This window comes from Strigops habroptila, chromosome 6, assembly GCF_004027225.2.
Source record: "Strigops habroptila isolate Jane chromosome 6, bStrHab1.2.pri, whole genome shotgun sequence".
Taxonomy (NCBI): domain Eukaryota; kingdom Metazoa; phylum Chordata; class Aves; order Psittaciformes; family Psittacidae; genus Strigops; species Strigops habroptila.
Genome location: NC_044282.2, coordinates 70,312,151 through 70,330,814, shown reverse-complemented (window position 1 = coordinate 70,330,814; position 18,664 = coordinate 70,312,151). Strand labels below are relative to the sequence as shown.

General features: G+C 44.3%; 1 protein-coding gene across 4 annotated transcripts in view; it reads right to left on the bottom strand.

Annotated features, from left to right (window-relative positions):
- PAK5 (p21 (RAC1) activated kinase 5) overlaps positions 1-18,664 on the bottom strand; it is a 178,017-nt gene that overhangs the window by 17,901 nt on the left and 141,452 nt on the right. For all 4 annotated transcript variants that reach the window (XM_030490255.1, XM_030490257.1, XM_030490254.1 and 1 more), the window contains one exon: positions 671-1,468. In XM_030490255.1, coding sequence (XP_030346115.1) covers positions 671-1,468 — 798 coding nt within the window. The remainder of the gene's footprint in view (positions 1-670; positions 1,469-18,664) is intronic.

The window sequence follows — 18,664 nt, the reverse complement described above, 5'->3', positions numbered from 1 at the left end:
GCCCTGGAAAAATGAGCTCTCATCTCGGTGCCCGTTGCTAGGGGAACTCGGTGGTGTTCAATGCAATCTACACTGAAGAAAAACATCTCTTGCAGAGTATTAGATGTTTAAGCAGGTCATCTTTGTAGCTATGTGACTAGACGTGTAAGAAAAGCGTTATTCTCTGAACAAATAGCTATAGCAAACTGTTGTGAGTAGGGCAGGACGGCTTGTGTGGGTAATATGTGACTTAGAAAAGGTGGAGCAGGCCAGATTTGTGTAGAGGAGCTGCTTGTAGATATCGTGGTTGAAATGTTTTTTTGCACCTTAACCCTTTTTTTTTTAACTACATCTAAAATGTCTTGGGTGAGAGAAGCTCCTTTGATTTAATTTCACTGCTTAAAAACAAAGCAGAGAGGGGTAAAAACCCCTACTCTCATTAGCTGCAAAGAGTTAATCAACCTTGTAATATAAATATAGCATAAAGACAGTGTACGTATTAAAACACAGAGGTTTTGCGCAGTAACAACTGAAACACAGAAGTATCTGATATACAAACCAGACCAGCTTCTCAGCTCCTGATGAGATCTGCACAGGCTTACGGACTCCTAATGCTACAAAAACTGCCACAGAACTTGGGGTTATTGGGAATCCCAAGTAGAACCCCCAGAAGCTGGGGATGTCACGTTACCTTGGGGATGCCTGCTGCGGTTTCGGACAAGCGGGGGTAGGTGTAGGAGCTGTAGGAATGTCCTTGCTGGTGTGCTTTAAAGGCGCTTGCTCCGTAGGGCATGGCTGGCTCCTGCAGACCGGAGCCTGACCTGGACCTCTGTCTCATCGTTGGCTGAGGGCTCGCGGGGTCCACGTAGGATGACTTTGGCCTCTTGTCGTAATCATCCTTGCCCAGGCCATGTCCCCAGTCGCTGTCGCTGTACTCCAGCCTCTCCTTGGGGCACTCGCTCTGCACTGACGCTCGGGATGGGGTGTAAGGAAAGGGATCTCTATAGTCCAGGGAGGATCCGCTGGGGATCCGCTGATACTCCAGCTTTAGGCCACCATATTCCAGCGGTTTGGGCTTTGTCTCCAGGTGTGCATGGTAGTCTGGGAGGAACCTCGAGAGGTCTGACTGCAGGGGTGTCACTTCAGAGTAATAGACATCCCGGGAAGTCACCTTCATCATGTGCCCATTCTGCTTGGCCGCATAGCTCCCTTTGTAGTACCTGTCTAGCTCTTCCCCGTAAACAGTCTTATCTCGATACCTTTCCACGACATAGTCTGTTGTAGTGTCTGACTCACTGGAGTACTGGGAATACGTGATATAACCATTTTCCTCCTGCTGCCTTGGCACATGGTTTGCGTTTCCTTGGTGGTGGGTGGGAGGACTCTCCTTCCGCAGGGAATTGGATCGGGTCACTGAGATATTGTCAAACTCTTCCAGCAGGCCATTGATTGAAGTATCCTTTCGAGGCTTATTCCCTCGAACGATAGTCTGGGAATAAAAAATTGCTTTGATTAAACACTGATTTTCCATTAATATCTGACCAAGACAACCACCGAAAAGAAAGTCTGTGATTCCTCCCAAAATACCCGTAGTGACGTGTTATGTTCTTCAGTTACATACCTCAGAATAATCCATTGCTAGAAAAAAATATCTTAGTAAATACTTACACAGGACATGCAGAAAGGAATAAACAGAGAGGCTTTAAATTCAGTGTACATCATAAGCTGAGATTTGGCATGCAACCCCAAGACACTCTAAAAAAAGCCCAGTTAAAGAGGTGGGTGTTCAGCAGCCAACAGCAGAGATGTCTGAAAACACTACTTCTTGTTACTTGTTATTATTCAGTTGTCTACATCAAGCCAAACTGGTGGGCTGAATCTGTCAGGGTATGGATAAGCTAAAAGAAAATCATTCAGTGGTCACTTCTACATGTCATCTTAACGAGCTGTTGGAATGGGAAGTAGCATGCAGGTTAGTAGGCACTGGGTTTGGTTGTTTTTTACAGAACAGTATGTTTCTGGATAGCAGAATTACCACTGGGGATTGCCTCGTGTTGACTTAGCATGAGACACTTGGGAAAGAGGGGAACATACTTAACTACATCTCCTTCTTACAATATACAGCATCCAGCAAACCACTGTGCACAACCACGGCTTTGGGACGTCTGCATCACAGATGCCATGTGGTGGCAGTGCTGGTGGCCCTGTTTGCGTCCTAATATTGCAAAAGTCCTCTGTGGATCCCCCCGCCATGGATGATGAGCACTACAGATAGGAAGCTGTTCCCATTGATTGCCCACAACCCCCTGCCCACCTCTACTCCTTTCTGTCCAATACACTGGTGCTCCTGGTAGGATGGAAGGCGAGCAGTGCTTGGTTACAGCTCTCCTTCAAGAAAGATTGACTGTTTTTAGCTAGTACCATCTGAAGGCTGTAACATGTGGTTGCATCCATTTTTCAGCAGCTGACTCCCACTGAGCACCGCTTCACATTTATAAACACCCCACAAGAATAAGATGTACAGATTAAGGGCCAAGGTCGTAAATCAGTGCAGCTCTACTGAAAACACATTTACTCTGCTGATTCACTTCAGCTAAATACCTACAGCTGTATCTTACTTAACTTGATGAGTTTCTAAACAAAGTCACTGTGGTCAACCCAAGGGGATCTCATAGAATCACAGAATTACAGACTAGTCTGGGTTGGAAAGGACCTTAAGATCATCCAGTTCCAACCTCCTGCCATGGGCAGGGATGCCTCACACTAGACCATGTCGCCTCTGCAAGCTGCAGCCTCCCTACATTGCTTGCTGGCTGTGGCATATTAGATGCCAACCGTGGTCTATCAGATGCTGACTGTGGCCTATCACACACCAACCACAGCATACTGGATGCTGCCTGTGGTGTCCAGTTTGGCCACTGGCCCTTGATTGCAACAGCAACAAACAAGTTGCTCTGCCCTTCTCTGCTGCTCAACCCTTACTTGAAAGCACGGAAGGGCTCAAACGTTGTCAAAATATGCATTTCATCACTAAGAAAACCATTTTTTCACAAAATCAACTTTAATTTACTTCCCTGTTATTTAGCAAAAGGCAACTGAGAAAAACTAGGCTTAAGCAAAGCAGTCGTGACCTCACACTGATCCCTGCTCTGATTTATGTCCATAATTGCTTGCCTAGTTTGCTATTTTGAAGCTAGTGATACTGAAACAATTGGACGGCAAAAATGAGGGACAGCATATACATCACTCCTTTTGCCTCCAAAGCCATTCAGCAAGACAAGAGGAATGGGTTTCATTCGGCTACAGCCTCCTTGGCAGCATGACTGCACGATCATTCATATTTAATTATCACATAGTAAACCAGCAACATTTGACAATGAAATGCTTATAATTGAAAACAAGATTGAAATACCCAACTGCCACCCTGCTTCCCCTGAGCAAATGCATGCCAAGGAGTAAACCAGCAATTTAATACTCTCTGTGGGACTGGCCTTCACAAAGCAGAGGTTTCCTGCAGCAACCTGTGCTCTGCCTGCATAAAAGGACCTTGGAGCCAGAGGGAGCCCATGGGAGCAGAGCAGCCTCTTTGGATACAGGAAAGATACTCTCTGGAAGGAGGATTTTTAGATATTAGAAGAATGCAGTTGAGGGTTTATGTGTTAGGGAATTCACGGATGACAAACTGCTGCAGTTTAGGGATTTTCTGCAGTCAGGTGCATGCTTGGGATTAGGATGATTTCAGTAAAATGCTCTTGTAAGAAACACTGATGTTCCAAAAAAACCATTTGCCACCAAAGCCCCAGCCTGATGATGCAGCCTTGGTTAGCGCTGGGACCTCAGTGCTGTCTCATCCCCACTGATGAAGTTAAGGGGATTAAGAACTAAAACCCTTTTCTTTCCTCCCAGCACTTTGAGGACAATCACTGGCAACTACTGACTTGCAAGGCTATAATTCCCATTTGCTTCAGGCTCCTCTCTACGAGTAAATTAAAAAGGCCAGTGAAAAGGGAGGATAAAACTTACCTATTCCAGAGGCATGTGTCCTACAGAATAGTCAGTGGTTTATTACTAACAATTATCAATACTATCAGTTATGATAACAGTTCATTATTAACAACAAAACCAGTATTTTTATTTACTTTGGCTTGTTTTTAAGCACTTCCCTTATATGAAAGGACATACACCTGGCGAGATGCCCCTCTGGCTGAATCAGACAGTCTATACGAGCTTGTTTTTTCCCAAGGAAGCATCTAGTGTTATTCCTATTAAAAGAACACTGTTGTCCATAGAGCAGATAATTTAGGAAGCATTTCACTGAGACCCTATGAAATACACTATATTGTCAAGTATTTTTCTACCTGAATAGAACTTAAGATGTTTATACACAAATCTGAAATACAGCAGGTGCTTTCCTTGTGGGCAGAAAAATGTACTAGGCTTAAAACCCAAATTAATATCCCAAAGCAAGTATTATCGTATAATAGTAATTGCTCTGTAAGGCTGCCCACAGAGCATCAAAAATTATGTAATAAAATCAGAGAAGATGTTATAAAGAATGAAACATATGTTGTACCATATTAACCTGTCCTGAAGTCATTTACTACAGAGAAAGTGTGTGCTGGTGGCTTGCCTGCACCTGCAGCTTTCCTGGGAAGTGCAGTATTTGCAGAAAGAAGCCAGAGATTGAGAACTGCCATAACCATGGCCCAAATTCCCAAACCTGAAAGCCTAATGTTAGCACCAGGGCCAGAAGGTTCAAAGGTGGAAAGAACGAACTGGTGACGTTGGGGTCTCGGTTTGGGAATGCAGACTCTGGTTACTGCACCACCAGGCTGTGTGCTGCACCAGCGAGCAGAGGGAAAACCTCCTGGCACTGAAATACAACAGCAGGAATCACAGAAGATGGGAAATTGTAGCTGTAAGTTAAGAAGCAAAACAAAAACCTTAAAAGAAAATGCAACAGAAATAGGCTACATCAAAAGTGATAAAAACAGAGTTACCCTGGTGGTTTGTTTCACAGGAACTAGACTAAGGTCTGGGATTTTAAAGGCTTTATAAACTGAAAAGAATAATGTGTTTTGGTATAAGCAGGGAATTCTATTTTTATATATATTCTGTATCTATTTATATAGATTTTTTTCCTGATTTTTTTTTTTAATGACTTACTGGTCTCCAAATGTTTAAACTTAAGGAATTTTCATAGTTGCTGCAGGAGAAGTAGATAGTTAAAAGCAAGGCATTATTCACAAAGGCTGATGGGTTAAGCTTTGTTTCCGTCTATTGAGACCATGTAACAGAAACCTGCACCCAGCACACATGAACAACAGAGATCGAGTCCTACCACTCCACCAAGGTGCAGCTTTTCACCATGGAGAGATGGGATTTGCCACAGTCGATACCCCATGTTTATTAAAGGACATTTCTCAGTGCATTGTGCAGTTTAGGAGGGATCAATGTTAGAAGATGAAGGAGTGCTGGGGAATTTTATGCTGCCGTTACCATCATATACTAAAATCAACGGGGCGCAATCTCTGTGCATTAAAACACGGTACTCTGAAGCTGTAGCTCTCATTTCTCTCTGGACACGTTTGGTGTTTCCTCTGGAGCCCAGTGACAGCAGACATCCTTCATGGTGTTTCTGCAGCGGTCTGTCCTCCGGTGATAAGCTATAATGGATCTGTCTGTAAGAAATGCTGTCTTGCCTTGTTTCCAAGACGAGATGAATAACAGCTTCTGCGCTCAAATGCTGTATTAACCTTGACAATAATGAAGTGGGTAATTAACTGTTTTGCCCTAATATGACCTTGCATTTATTGTCTTCAGAACTACTATACTTCACACACGCGTTAAGAATATATCATCCTTTGTCCTCCCCGAGCTGTGCTTTCAGAAGTCAATGAGGATTTAAAATCTGTGATGCGCAGGGTGAAAAAAAGGGTTTTAAAGGAAATGCCACCCTTATAAACAGCCATTCTAAACTGATTTTGCTTCTAGCTCACCTCTCCCCTCATTTGCACTATACATAAACTAAAAGCACAGCCTACGCACACCTGAAAATCAATTTTTTCTCAAGAGAAGGTGGATAAAGCACAGCTGCTGAAAGTAATCTAAATGTAAGTGATGGATGTGTTGGTAATTTATCTTCTTACGTTGCATGACATTTAAAGTATTTGAAGCTGTGTTCATGACACCACATTTTACTCCTCAGCGTAAGCAAATGTGGACAGAACTACCTTGGGGAGAAAAACTGATCCTTGTCATCATGTCAGAAGGAAAACTCTGGCCTCCCCTTTAAATAACAGAGTCTTAAAGCTACTGCCAAGGGTGTAAGAGGTGTCAGGGGTCTGCATTTGATCTGTTCTCACCAGACAAGAGGCTGTGAAATCTCAGACCAAGCACAGTCCTTAGAGGACCCCCAAAGTAGCTGGAGACCCTCAAAACTCCTCGAGAAGGCTGCACATGTGCAGCAAAACCCTGCTGCTTCCAGCAGCCCGGGGCCTGCATGAGGTGGGCTCCTCACCTTGTTTGTGAGGCTAAATTAGAAGCCTGAGCTGCCATCTTGAGGGCTGACACAAGGACAAGGCTGAAAGGGAAAGATGGGAGATGAGAGATAAAGACCTGCCCATGGTCTTGAATGGATGACTTTACACAGATGAAGGAGAAAAAGCACTGGCAGCTGAAAGCCCAGCAACTGGGGAGCTCAGCTGGGATGCAGGATGGCTATTTCCAACTAAGTGGGCCCACTGTTCCATTTGAGGTTTTTCTCCATTGAATATTCACTTGAGGACAAGTTCTAACCATTGAGTCACCTTTCCAGATGTCCATGTCAGAGCCATCCTTGTGATCCTACTGTGCTCCAGTGAATGCTTAACTGCACCCGAATGGGGAAGCTTCACGAGAAAGGGCTAACAAACATTTCTGTACCTTCATCCCCTCTTTCCCCCACCTGATGATGGCATCATGGCAGGTTGTACTTCCCATGCTCATGGTAGATGCACCCAACCAGTGCTTCACTGGCATTTGCAGATGAGCTTGTCCATCAACCTTGGACATTAGATAAAAGACTGTATTTAAAAGAAAATGCACGAGTCCTGTCTATTTCTTTGGACAAAAGGGGCTTGGAGACAGAATTAAGGATTTAGAATCATAGAATGATTCGGGTTGGAAAAGACCTTAAGATCATCCAGTTCCAACCTCCCTGCCATGGGCAGGGACACCTCGCACTAAACCATGTCAAGACACTATCTAACCTGGCCTTGAACACTGCCAGGGATGGGGCAGTCACAGCTTCTCTGGGCATCCTGTTCCAGTGCCTCACCACCATCACAGTAAAGAACTTCTTCCTTATAGCTATCCTGAACTTCCCCTGTTTCAGTTTGAACCCATCACCCCTTGTCCTATCGCTATAGTCCCTGATGATGAGTCCCTCTCCAGCATCCTTGTAGCCCCCTTCAGACACTGGAAGCTGCTCTGAGGTCTCCACGCAGCTTCTCTTCTCCAGGCTGAACAGCCCCAACATTCTCAGACTGTAAAGATAATAATAATAATCCTGTAAATAATATAAAACATTAATCTAAGAAGGAAGTTCAGGGTGCTTGGGCCATCCAGCAGTACCCTGGAAACATGCGTTTTGCAACAGGGACTCATCAGACACGTGGTGAGATGTGTGCTGGATAAGTCATTTATCACTCTGCACCCTCCAGTAGTGTCCTACGGGATCTGCTCCAGTTTTGATCTGTCTACCAAATGGCTATTACTCAGAGTTAGTCACAAGGAATATGCAAGAGACACGAAAGTATGTCAGAACATTTCTTCCTGAAGCCTGTAATTTAGAGCTTGGTTTACACCTGGAAGCCTCAGAGTTTATATAATTTCTGTTACGAATTCCTTCCCAATGCTATACATTCTCATTCTCCATAGAAATAATAATAAGAAGGAAATAATAATTTCTGACATCCCACGGTTCCCTCCTTGGGGAAGGAGTTCTGCAAACTCCACCAGTGTTGGACTCCTCAGCTGAGTGAGGAAGTCTGGACCAAACATGCACTTTGCACCATAGAGTCACCCAGCAAAACCAGGAACATGAAACCATGCCACTTGCTCCTTGCCTTGAAGTGTCTGAGCACGTGAGCCATGATCCTGTCTCATGAAGTTCTCTAATGCCTCTCTAGGAGATGCAGAAATCTTAAGAGCTGTCCCAAACAGAAAAGAGCTGTTTGGGATGGCTCTTAGAACCTCTTCCACGCACAGGAGAAATTAAATATAAATGAAAACCTCCAAAGTAAAACCCAGCCAAGTCCACCTCTGTGGTTTTGCTACCTGGTAGGGCAGAAGCTCCCAGACATGAGCCCAGGGGTGCTGCAGGATGTGCCATGTCTGGGATGTGCTCATCACCAGAGCTGACTCAAACATCACTGGATATGAAAAAGCAGGTTTTGCTCTGGCCACCACTACCATTTGACAAGTTCTCATCTCCTGACAGATGCTAGCAGCAGCAGAGCACACAGTTTCTTTTTTGTGTTATGACAGAAGAGGCAACTGATACTCCTACCAACATCTCACCACAGGTAACACTGTGCTTTCCAAGGGGAAAAGGTCATTGCAGGTAACATCAGTTCAGAAATACCTCCCTCAGAGAGGCTGTTTTACCTTTTCTATATGAAGTCCCCCACCATTCTGCTTTCCTTAGTATCAGACTGAGATACTAAGCTTGGGGAGCATAATGCTGGGCTATCCAACAGCTATGTTATTTCAGGACTGTGCCCTCATCTCTCTTCTAAATTCAATAGAGTAAAAAAAAAATATTCTCACAACTTCTCTTTTGGAGAAAGGATGGGTCCCAGAGACTCCTTCCTATTAATCCACCTGTACAGAAGTATCTCCCTCTTGCTTCTGCAAGTGTTACCTGACAAAATGCTGCAGCTGCCCTGGGCTGACTGTTTTCATGGGGCTTGTCCATAGGCGCTGGACTAAGCAGGTCAGATGAGCTGTTGTCATCAGGCTCCTGCTGCTGCCAACCAGCTACACTGAGACCTCTGAAATACGCCTGTCTACACTGCAGCCACGTTTCTGAGTACACTGCTGCACAGCAAAGTCACTGCAGAGCAGAGCGCTGAGCCTGGTAACCTGCAGCCTTCATCTAATGTACATCCAACACTGTCACGTTCATTAACCCAGTACTGGCAACTGCACAGGATGGGAGAGAAGCTGGGAGAACGTTGGCATGGCCCCATGTTAACTATTGAAAGCTGTAAATGATGATCATGGAATCAAAGAATGGTTTGGGTTGGAAGGGACCTTAAAGCTCATCTAGTTCCAACCTCCTGCCAAGGGCAGGGACACCTTCCACTAGAGCAGGTTGCTCCAAGCCCCTGTGTCCAACCTGGCCTTGAACACTGCCAGGGATGGGGTAGCCACAGCTTCTCTGGGCCTGTTCTATCATGATGATGATGATTTACACTGATGATGTAGAAATGAAAAACATATATTACTCAACAGATCAAAATACAGGTACAACTAAAGGTTTGGGAGAGGTGTAATATGCTGAACACCAGTGCCAGCTGTTCAAAAATCTTCAAAAGTCAAATAATGGAAAACTATAAAAAAAGGCTAACTAAAACAGCACTGTGTAATTTGTCACCCTCGCAGCAGTTTCAGAAGTTAGTTGCCATACCAACAAGAGCAACATTTCATTATAATCACATTCACCAGCAATTCTTTTGTCATTTTAAAATATAGTAACTTTAACAAAACATTTAATTTAAAAATTCCAATGAAATACCTATATTCTTGTTAACTTCTCCCTCTTGTCTATTTTAAATACACAAACACGGTTGTTATATGTCATTTGAAATGCTATTAGAGAATATTAAATGTCAAAAATAATCATTCTGGGTTTGCTTAAAATACGAGGTATGTGCAGTTTTGTATGTAATATGTGTACACAGATCTCTCAGACACACAACAATGAGACTGAAATGTGACACAGAAGTTCTAGTTTGAGCAAGAAAGTTAGCATACTTCCTACTGATGAGTTATACAAGCACTTCACAGGGAGAGGAATGGAGACATCTCAAACCCATGGAATTTCTATTTCATAGGACTCAGGACACTTCAAATTCTCTTTTCTCCCAAGATGGAATGAAAAAGCAAAGTGTCCCACAAGGTGGAATTCCTCAAAAACATTAACTGCAGGAATTTTAACTGCACTCTTAATAATGCTGTATTTTCTTAAGGCTGATGGCAATTGTTTCAGCATAACCATGCACAAAATAGATCTGCTAAGCCAAAAAGCTGTATCAAACCACACCAAATACAGTATTTTTTTGGCCACATTCTGGATAAAATCTGTCCATCAATGTCAAACTTTCCTATTTTGTCAAATTAACATTTTCTGGCAGAAAAAGATCACTGACTTGGAAAGCCTGTGGCCAGCCCTGTTGATGAACACCAGCAGGACCAGGTTTCTCACAACATCTGTAACATCAAGACAGAAGCAGATTGGAAACTCGTGACATGTCACAGCTCCAGGACCAAAGTTTGCTGCAGGCAGGGCTGTGTGTCACTTGGACAGGTTTATTGTCCAAATAAAAATGACAGAATTAAGGGCAGTTAATATAAAGCAATGAAGCTCCAGTGTCTCTAACTGGTACCTCAGTGTGGTTTGTGCCTGGATTACCGCGTTCTGGGTGAGATGTGGGAATGACACCTTAAGCACTACATACAGCTCTTCATCCTCAGCCACGATGCAGATGCAGGGAACAGGAGATGAAGCAAGCGGCAGTGGCAATCCTGGTGCCTCTTTCAGTTCTGGCATCACCCCTTTTTAAGCAAAATATACTGCAAAAATGTACCTTAAACCAGGTGTGAACTGACTCTGCTGCCCATCGCCTTGAACTTGGTGCAAGCACTCACATCAGCAGAGGAACTGCAGGGCAGAGAGATAACAGAGGACCCTACAGGGGCTTGGGGCAAACCCACATGGTTGTAGAGTGTTCTGAAGCTCAAGACAATCGTCATCAACCTTAATCTTGTATCAGCCAGTTGTCCTTCATCTAATATTTGCAGTCTAGACTGCTATTTTCCCAGGTTTTTATGTGGGAGAGGTGTGAGGAAAACAAAACCCACTTTTCTCTACAAAAGCACAAGAAATTGCAAGAATTAAACAAACACTCAACCACCTCTTCCCCAAAAAACTTCAGCTTTGATAACCTACCTCTATACTTCACGTGGGTCTCCCACACGGTGCTAACACTGAAGAGCCTGCCGACACTGCTTCTATGGCAGAGTCAGTATTATATACCTACAGATGATTAGCACTGGGAACTGGTGGGCCACATCATGAAAGTCTTTCCAGGGCTAATATGCATTAAGAAGAAGTCTTTCTACTTGCAGACTTTATTCTAGGGGCCAGCAAGGCATTAGTGTGGGATTTTCATGGGGAGAGGAGCCTCACAGCAGGGTGGGTGGTATAAAAGACAGTGCCCCATCATTTCAGTCTTGCACACCATGCTCACCACCAAGCTCACTACCATTTATTGTAATGACCACCACGGCACAGGGGTACTGACTGTCACTGTGGAGAATGCAGTTTGTTCTCAACCAACACCACCAATTCAAAGAGCCTGCAGAGAGGGACAGTCTGTAATCCCCAAAGTCGCACCAGAGCATAAATCGTCTTTGTAGCTCAGATGACATTTCCTCGGATAAGGTTCCCCTCGTGCCCCCAACATACCCATTAACAAATGCGAGGTTGATGGAACATTAACCCAATTAATGATCCCAGTGCTTTTCCCTCAGTGAAAGGTTTCTGGCTGAGGTTTGATTGAGTTTTCTGAAATACTTAAGTAAATTTCAACGTGATAAAATCTTATGCTAGGGAAGTAATTGCCTTCATCTGACAGCTCTGGCAGTGGGGCACTTGCTTAGGAGGGCAGAGGCTCTTGGGTCACTCTGCTGTGGTCACAGGCATCTTCCTGCTCTTAATTAAAATGAGAATTTTGACAGTGTGATCATTTAGAAGGAACCATTTAAACTGTATTACCTTTCGCAGCGATTTACCACAGTGAAAGAGGCTTTCTATATGGCAGATGCTTGAAGACAAAGTCTACACTCCTGTTTCAGCGTACAGAGGCCAGCTCCAGGAACTCCTTGTGCTCTGCCAGCCGTGGTGCAGGGCTGTGAATTACCTTCCCACTTCACAAATCATCAGGCGGAGGCAGCGAGCGGAAGAAGATGCTGATGAGTGCCTCAGTCCCAAGTGCTGCGCTTCGCAGATCGATGGGGCTCATCTCCCACGAGCCCAGCCAAGTACGGCTCAGGTCAGACAGTCACTGCAATCACAGCCCTGCGTTTGGGATTAGCACACCCAGGAAGGGTGGGATGATGTGCTGGCCATGCAGCAGAATAGGAACCATCAAGGTACAGCAGGAGAAATCACCCTGCAGCCAGTGCCCTGCTAAAATATGCCTCAGTCCCACGGCCTTAAAAACAGTGAGGAAGTTTCAAGGTACTTCATCACTAAAATTGTGCATTCCTGGCCACACATACATATAAGGTGTGCTTTTTAACATGATTGATGTATCTGAGTATTATGGGCTCCTTCATCTTCTCCTGAAATCTCACTCTCTGTACCAGAAAAATAAAAACACTAAATAATTTCATATGCATAGTGAATTGCAGTATTCTTTCTTCCAAGGAAGTATGTTAGTTTTTCTTTTCAAGGACAGCTATTAAACGGGAAGTGTGGCAATAGGAATGCCCTAAGTAAGTATTACTAACTCCCACTGAGCGATTTTCATCTGCAAACATGGACATAAAGCAAAGAGTATTCCTGTGTAGAAATCTAACCATTAGGTCAAATTTACAAGGCAGGTGAGAGAGGAAAGACGAGACACTTCCTGAGCTGATGGTTTCATTACTCACTCTTGTAAATGAGAAGTGCAAATCAAACACCCACTTGATGGGGACAAACTGAGGCAGAAGACTTCAGAGGATGCTCTCTCCGCTCACAGAGGCGATGCTCAGCACAGCACCACAATACCTCATTTATGAGAAACATTTGAGGGTAATCTCGATTTGATTCGATTTGCTGGGCTGCGCTGCCGCCAAGTGCACTCTGTCCCTAGTGGCAGATTGGGCCTGACATGCTTAATAAATTAATCTGCCTGACAAAGTGCTGCTCCCTCCCCTTCCTCCAGCCCCCCAGACAGCACGGGAAGTCGGGAAGAAGGAGAAGGGCAGTGTAGCCACTGCTGATAACAGAGAAATGAGGCTGTTCCCCCTGACCCATCGATGGGAGTCAGACCCAATTTCCTGCCCCAGAGTGTTTTCCCAGGGTGCTTCATAAAAGCCAGTGTGTTTAAATCAGTTTTCTATGCCTATATATCCTAATGCTCCTGGAAAATATTACTTCATAGGGAAGCATTAGTCTTAGCAGTGAGGATCTTCACTTGCGCTGTGCTTGATGGGAATTATTCAGTGCAAACTAGGACACAGATAGCAATTACTGTTTTGTTCAGACTACAGAAATATAAAATTCAGTAAAATTCACAATCCTTTGCTATTCTTTCAACTGATAGCTAACTAAAGCTTGTTGGATCTGATCCTGGCAATTAAAAAGGAGAAATGATCATCCTAAATAATTCCATTCACTTTTCTCTCTCCAAAGACCTGTATCTTTTTTTCCTGGCCCACACAGTTCATCCCATAGACAACAGAAAAGGCATTTAAAAGTCTCTGCAGGCAAGGCAGCGTTGTTCTCCGTAATACACAGCACTTGTCTGGTGTAATTGGATCCTGCGTGAAGGGGAAGACAAGAAAGAGCGAGCACCAAAGTGCTTTCAAATCCTAGAGAGCCACCAAAGCCCAGATCTAATCATGTCAGAGCAGGAGATAGAAGAAACATATTTACTCCTGGAGCTTTGGCACCACACGTAAGTGAGCTGCTTGGCAACATTATTTCCCCCTGATCCTACCACTCTTTTGAGCCAAACTCTGCTGGGATTGAAAAAATTTGGCTATTTGGTTATAATATAGAATGTAATTTAATGGGACTATAACCAGAATGGTTTCTGTTTTGGACTACAGTGGGCCACAGCAAGCTCATTAGTAGACAAATATATCATGCAGAATGTGTGCTTATTGAATGATTATTGCTATTACATGTTAAATGGAAATGGAAGTAGCAAACACTGCCCTTGTGCTGACGTACAGCGCAAATGCTGAGTGACCAATTTCGTATGGAAATCCCCTCCACAGACCTGTTCTGCAGTGGGCTAAAACCTCTGCTTTGAACAAATGCCATTGGGATGCCCAAGCAGATTCCTCATTGCTCCTGCTGCCTGAGTGCGCTTTTGACAAGCAGGGACATGAACTTCCAGAGATTTCTTGCTGCCACCTAGTGTTACCCACCAACAGAGTGAGCAGAGATTTCTAACATCAATACAACTTGGTGCATCTGAGGGACTTCAGCAGTGCTACTGGAGGTTCGGCCAATCCACAGAGTAAGAAACCTCCTGTGCTCCATGGGTGTTTTACTCCACCGGCATTACTTTATTTAGTTAGTTAACCATTTATTTTCCATGCTTCACTCAGGGCATCACTGCCACAGTACAGACACTAGAAGGATCCTACTATTACAGCAGCCACCCCGAAGCATCACCTCCACCTGCACGGCCCTTCATGGGTCCAAGCCCTGCTTACGGCCCCAGAGATCTTTCGGGTCAGTGTGGGGAAAGTTTTGGAGGCAAAAAGCTTGGCTAAACAAATGGAAAGGAAACAACAGCCATGTTAGCAGCGATGGAGCCAGAGCCCTCCACCTCCAGGCAGGAAGCTGGGAGCATGGCTCACTTCTCTGGGTAGGCAAGCCAGTGAGGGGAGTTACTGGAACACTCTCCTATAGATTTGTCTTCAGGGACTAACTTCCACGTTAAAAAAAGAACCTGATTACGAGTGTCCTTGTTCAGGATCTAATTCCTGGCTCATTTCAGGTTATAAAGTGCTACCTGAAGAGTATTCCCAGACTGGTATTCCCAGAGGAGACCAGATTCAATTTCTGAAATGCTGACACTGAGTTTGCCTCTTTTATGTGTAGACCTACAGGTTAACGTGGTTTTTGAGCTCTAAAGCAGGCTTGTCCACCTCAGCAGATGTAGACTGTGAACTCTAAATTTACCTGTAATCTTTACTCAGTGTACTGAAAAGTTCTGCACACCCACATAAGCTTCCATTAATTCTTGCTCTTGCAAGATTCCTCCAACACTAATACTACCTAAAATCCCAATGTGCTGATGCAAACAGTGCTTAAAAACATTCTTTTGCTAATCATATTGGAAAAAACTACTTTTACCACTGAAGTCTGTAATCTATATTATTGTCTGCTATTGCTGCAGGCCCAGGCAAAGTAACTCCTATCTCATGTGAGCAAATCAATTCAAATCAATGCCAACTGTTGCATGAACAAAGCTTATTCAGATGATGAAGGAATTCTGAACAACACCCTTAGATCTGCACCCTGCAGACAGCAAACTGACATTGCTCCAGGGAAGAGCTCAAGGAGCTCAGGTGGTCCGTGCAGGTCTAGGTGCGAGCCTTACCTCCAAGTGTCTGCAGGAGGAGGGTATCAATAGCACAAGCGCCTTTGAGGATATCAAGGACCTTTTAAAAGAGGTACATGATCAGCAGATAACTGATTATCACCCCTCCAAGGCAGTGGGGCAAAATGATGCACTTAAAGCCTTAGTGCAGGGCTGAACTTGACTACATGGTACAACATGGACCGCAGCATCGTCCCCTACCCACCACTATCTTTGCTAGCTAGAAGGACAACCTCTGAAAACCACATTTCTGCAGGCATTACCTCTGGGTTATCTGAGCACATTTAAAGGACAGAAATAAAATGGAATGTGAAAACACTTACAGTATTTATTCTGTGTGCTAGGTGTTTCTCTAGGATGGCCGGGTCCTGCTTGAAAACCCTGATGCTATATCTACAGTTCAGTTGCAGACAGACCCTCCAAACAAGTAATCTTGTCAGAAAAATAATGTGTATAGTTGATTTTCTGGTTCATGAAAAACCGAGTATTATTTTGTGTTTTGAGTCAAGCTGAAATGATAAGATGCTGGTTTTTCTTCTCCAAATGAGGCTCTAGAAAAACAATTTCAAGTCAGGCTGGATCAAGTGCTTCAATACTGTGAAACGCAATGGTATGAATACAAAAGAGCTGCTGCTAGAAAGCTCATTAGGAACTTTGCTGTTCAGAAAGCCTGGAACTCAAAACTGTAAAGAAGAACTGAGAATGCACCAGTTAAAAGCACTTAGAGGAGGTGATTCCTTAGACTAGAACAGAATAGAGTATTTCAGTTGCAACGGACCTACAACCATCATTTAGTCCAACTGCCTGAGCAATTTGGGGCTGAACAAGTTAAAGCATTTTATTAAGGGCATGGTCCAAATGCCTCTTAAACACAGCCAGGCTTGGCTTCATTTTATGATGACTCTGGGCTGGCAGTGTGACACTGTAGTAAAAAACTCCATAAACCAGTTAATGTACTTTTGACAGAGATGAGAAGATGTATTAATGTCACTGAATGTACGTGACATGGGTAAGGAGAAGACCTGAGGAGGGTGCAAGGAAAGGAGAAACTCGTATTAGTGGAGCAATAGCACTCCTGCCCCTTAACTTCTGTTCTCTGGCCCAGGGTCCATCGGTAGCTCCTGCCATGATGGTACCAAAAGACAAGCTGCTGCAGAAGAGCTGCTTCCTGGGGCAGTATTTTGATAGAAAAACCTGAAACAATTTCTGATCTCCAAGATGTATCCTCTTCTAATCGATACTCTTCACAGTGAAACTGCATTTCCCATAAAATGAACTACTCATCTGAAAAATTTCTTTGTATTCTCTTATTCAGGCATTTTCTCTCTTGTTGAACTCAACCTCACAGGCAGCACCAATATTCTTCCAAAGGACTTACTTAAAAACCTATAATTTTCTGAAATCAGTAAGAAATAACACCAAAAGTTTCCTCTGTATCATGTAGTACATACGAGAACATATTAACCTAGTGTTATAAATGATAAAAAACTTCTGGGCTGTGTACTTCTTGCATTTATTCATGCTGTGGTTGAATTTTTTACTTGTACAGTGATAGATCTCCTCCAAGATTATACAAAATTGGCAGCTTGGCTCTTCTCACACAGTGAATCACAGTAAGACACATATGGACACTAGGTGGCATATTTGTATTGTATCTCCACAGGCGAGTATGGCCATTAACTGAAGTTGTATTGCCACGTAAAAACTTGGTAAAACAAACAGCCCTCAAGAGTGAAGCATTATTCCTTTGGAAAAAATCCTTCTACTTAAATAAGTTCCAGTAGTTTCTTCTGGCAGCATGTAGCATCAAACACATTCCTGTTTAGTGATCAAAATTAACTGAAAGTGGGGCTGCCTTACAGGATAGAATCACAGAATGGTTTAGGTTGGAAAAGACCTTAAGATCATCTAGTTCCAGTCCCCTGCCATGGGCAGGGACATCTCACACTAGACCATGGTACCCAAGGCTCTGTCCAACCTGGCCTTTAACACTGCCAGGATGGAGCATTCACCACTTCTTTGGGCAACCTGTTCCAGTGCCTCACCACCATCACAGTAAAGAACTGCAAATGGCTGCAAATCTGATCATAACCACTTGCAGAGAAGATAACCACAGAAGAACTTAGGCTGGAAGGGACCTCTGCAGGTCATCCAGTCCAACCTCCTGCTCAGAGCAGGGCTAGTCAAAGTCCAGTCAGGCTGCTAAGGGCATTGCCCATCAAGTTTTGCCCCCTTTCTACAACTACCTGACAGAAGGATGGAGAGAGGAGGTGGCTGGTCTCTTCTCCCAAGTAACAAGTGATAGGACAAGAGGAAAAGGTCTCAAGCTGTGCCAGGGGAGGTTTAGATGGAGATTACGAACAATTCCTTCCCCAAAGGGTGCTCACACATTGGAACAGGCTGCCAAGGGCAGTGCTGGAGCCACCACCCCTAGACGTGTTCAGAAACCATGTAGATGAGGCCCTCAGTGCCATGGGTTAGTGGTGGCCTTGGCAGTGCTGGGGAATGGTTGGACTTGACGATCTTAAAGGTCTTTTCCAACCTATTTGATTCCATGCTTCTATGAAAAGCTGAGATCCCACAGTCCCTCAAGGCTGCTGTCCTGCTGCTCAACCATGCTTGCTGGCAAAACATCTTCCTTCCACCCAGGATTTCCTACGCTGCAGTGTGTTGGCTCTTGCCCTTTTCAGAGACACCCCCTCCACCTTCTCCCTGCTGAGCGTGCACCAGGCCCGATGTGCAACTGCAAAGTGTGTAACTAGGAAACGAGTCCTTAAGCATGAATTTACAAGGGAGGCCCACGAGATGTCAGCAGTCTTCCAGGTCCTGTCCCAGCAAGAGCAATGCTGTGGGATGGGATGGGAGCCAACCTTCTTCAAGCAACAACTTTGGACAGTCCCATCTACAGAGGAACCATGGAAATAAGTAAAAAGAAGAAGCTATCAAGAAGGAGAAGTCAAAATCTGGGAAGGTGAGGAAGAGAAGTCAGGACAACCACCACTTTGTCCATCTATGCCAAGGAGCAGGCAAAGCCTTTGAGCAGCTCTTGATCTCTAAACCCTCCCTTTCCTGGTCAGGCATCTCCCCTG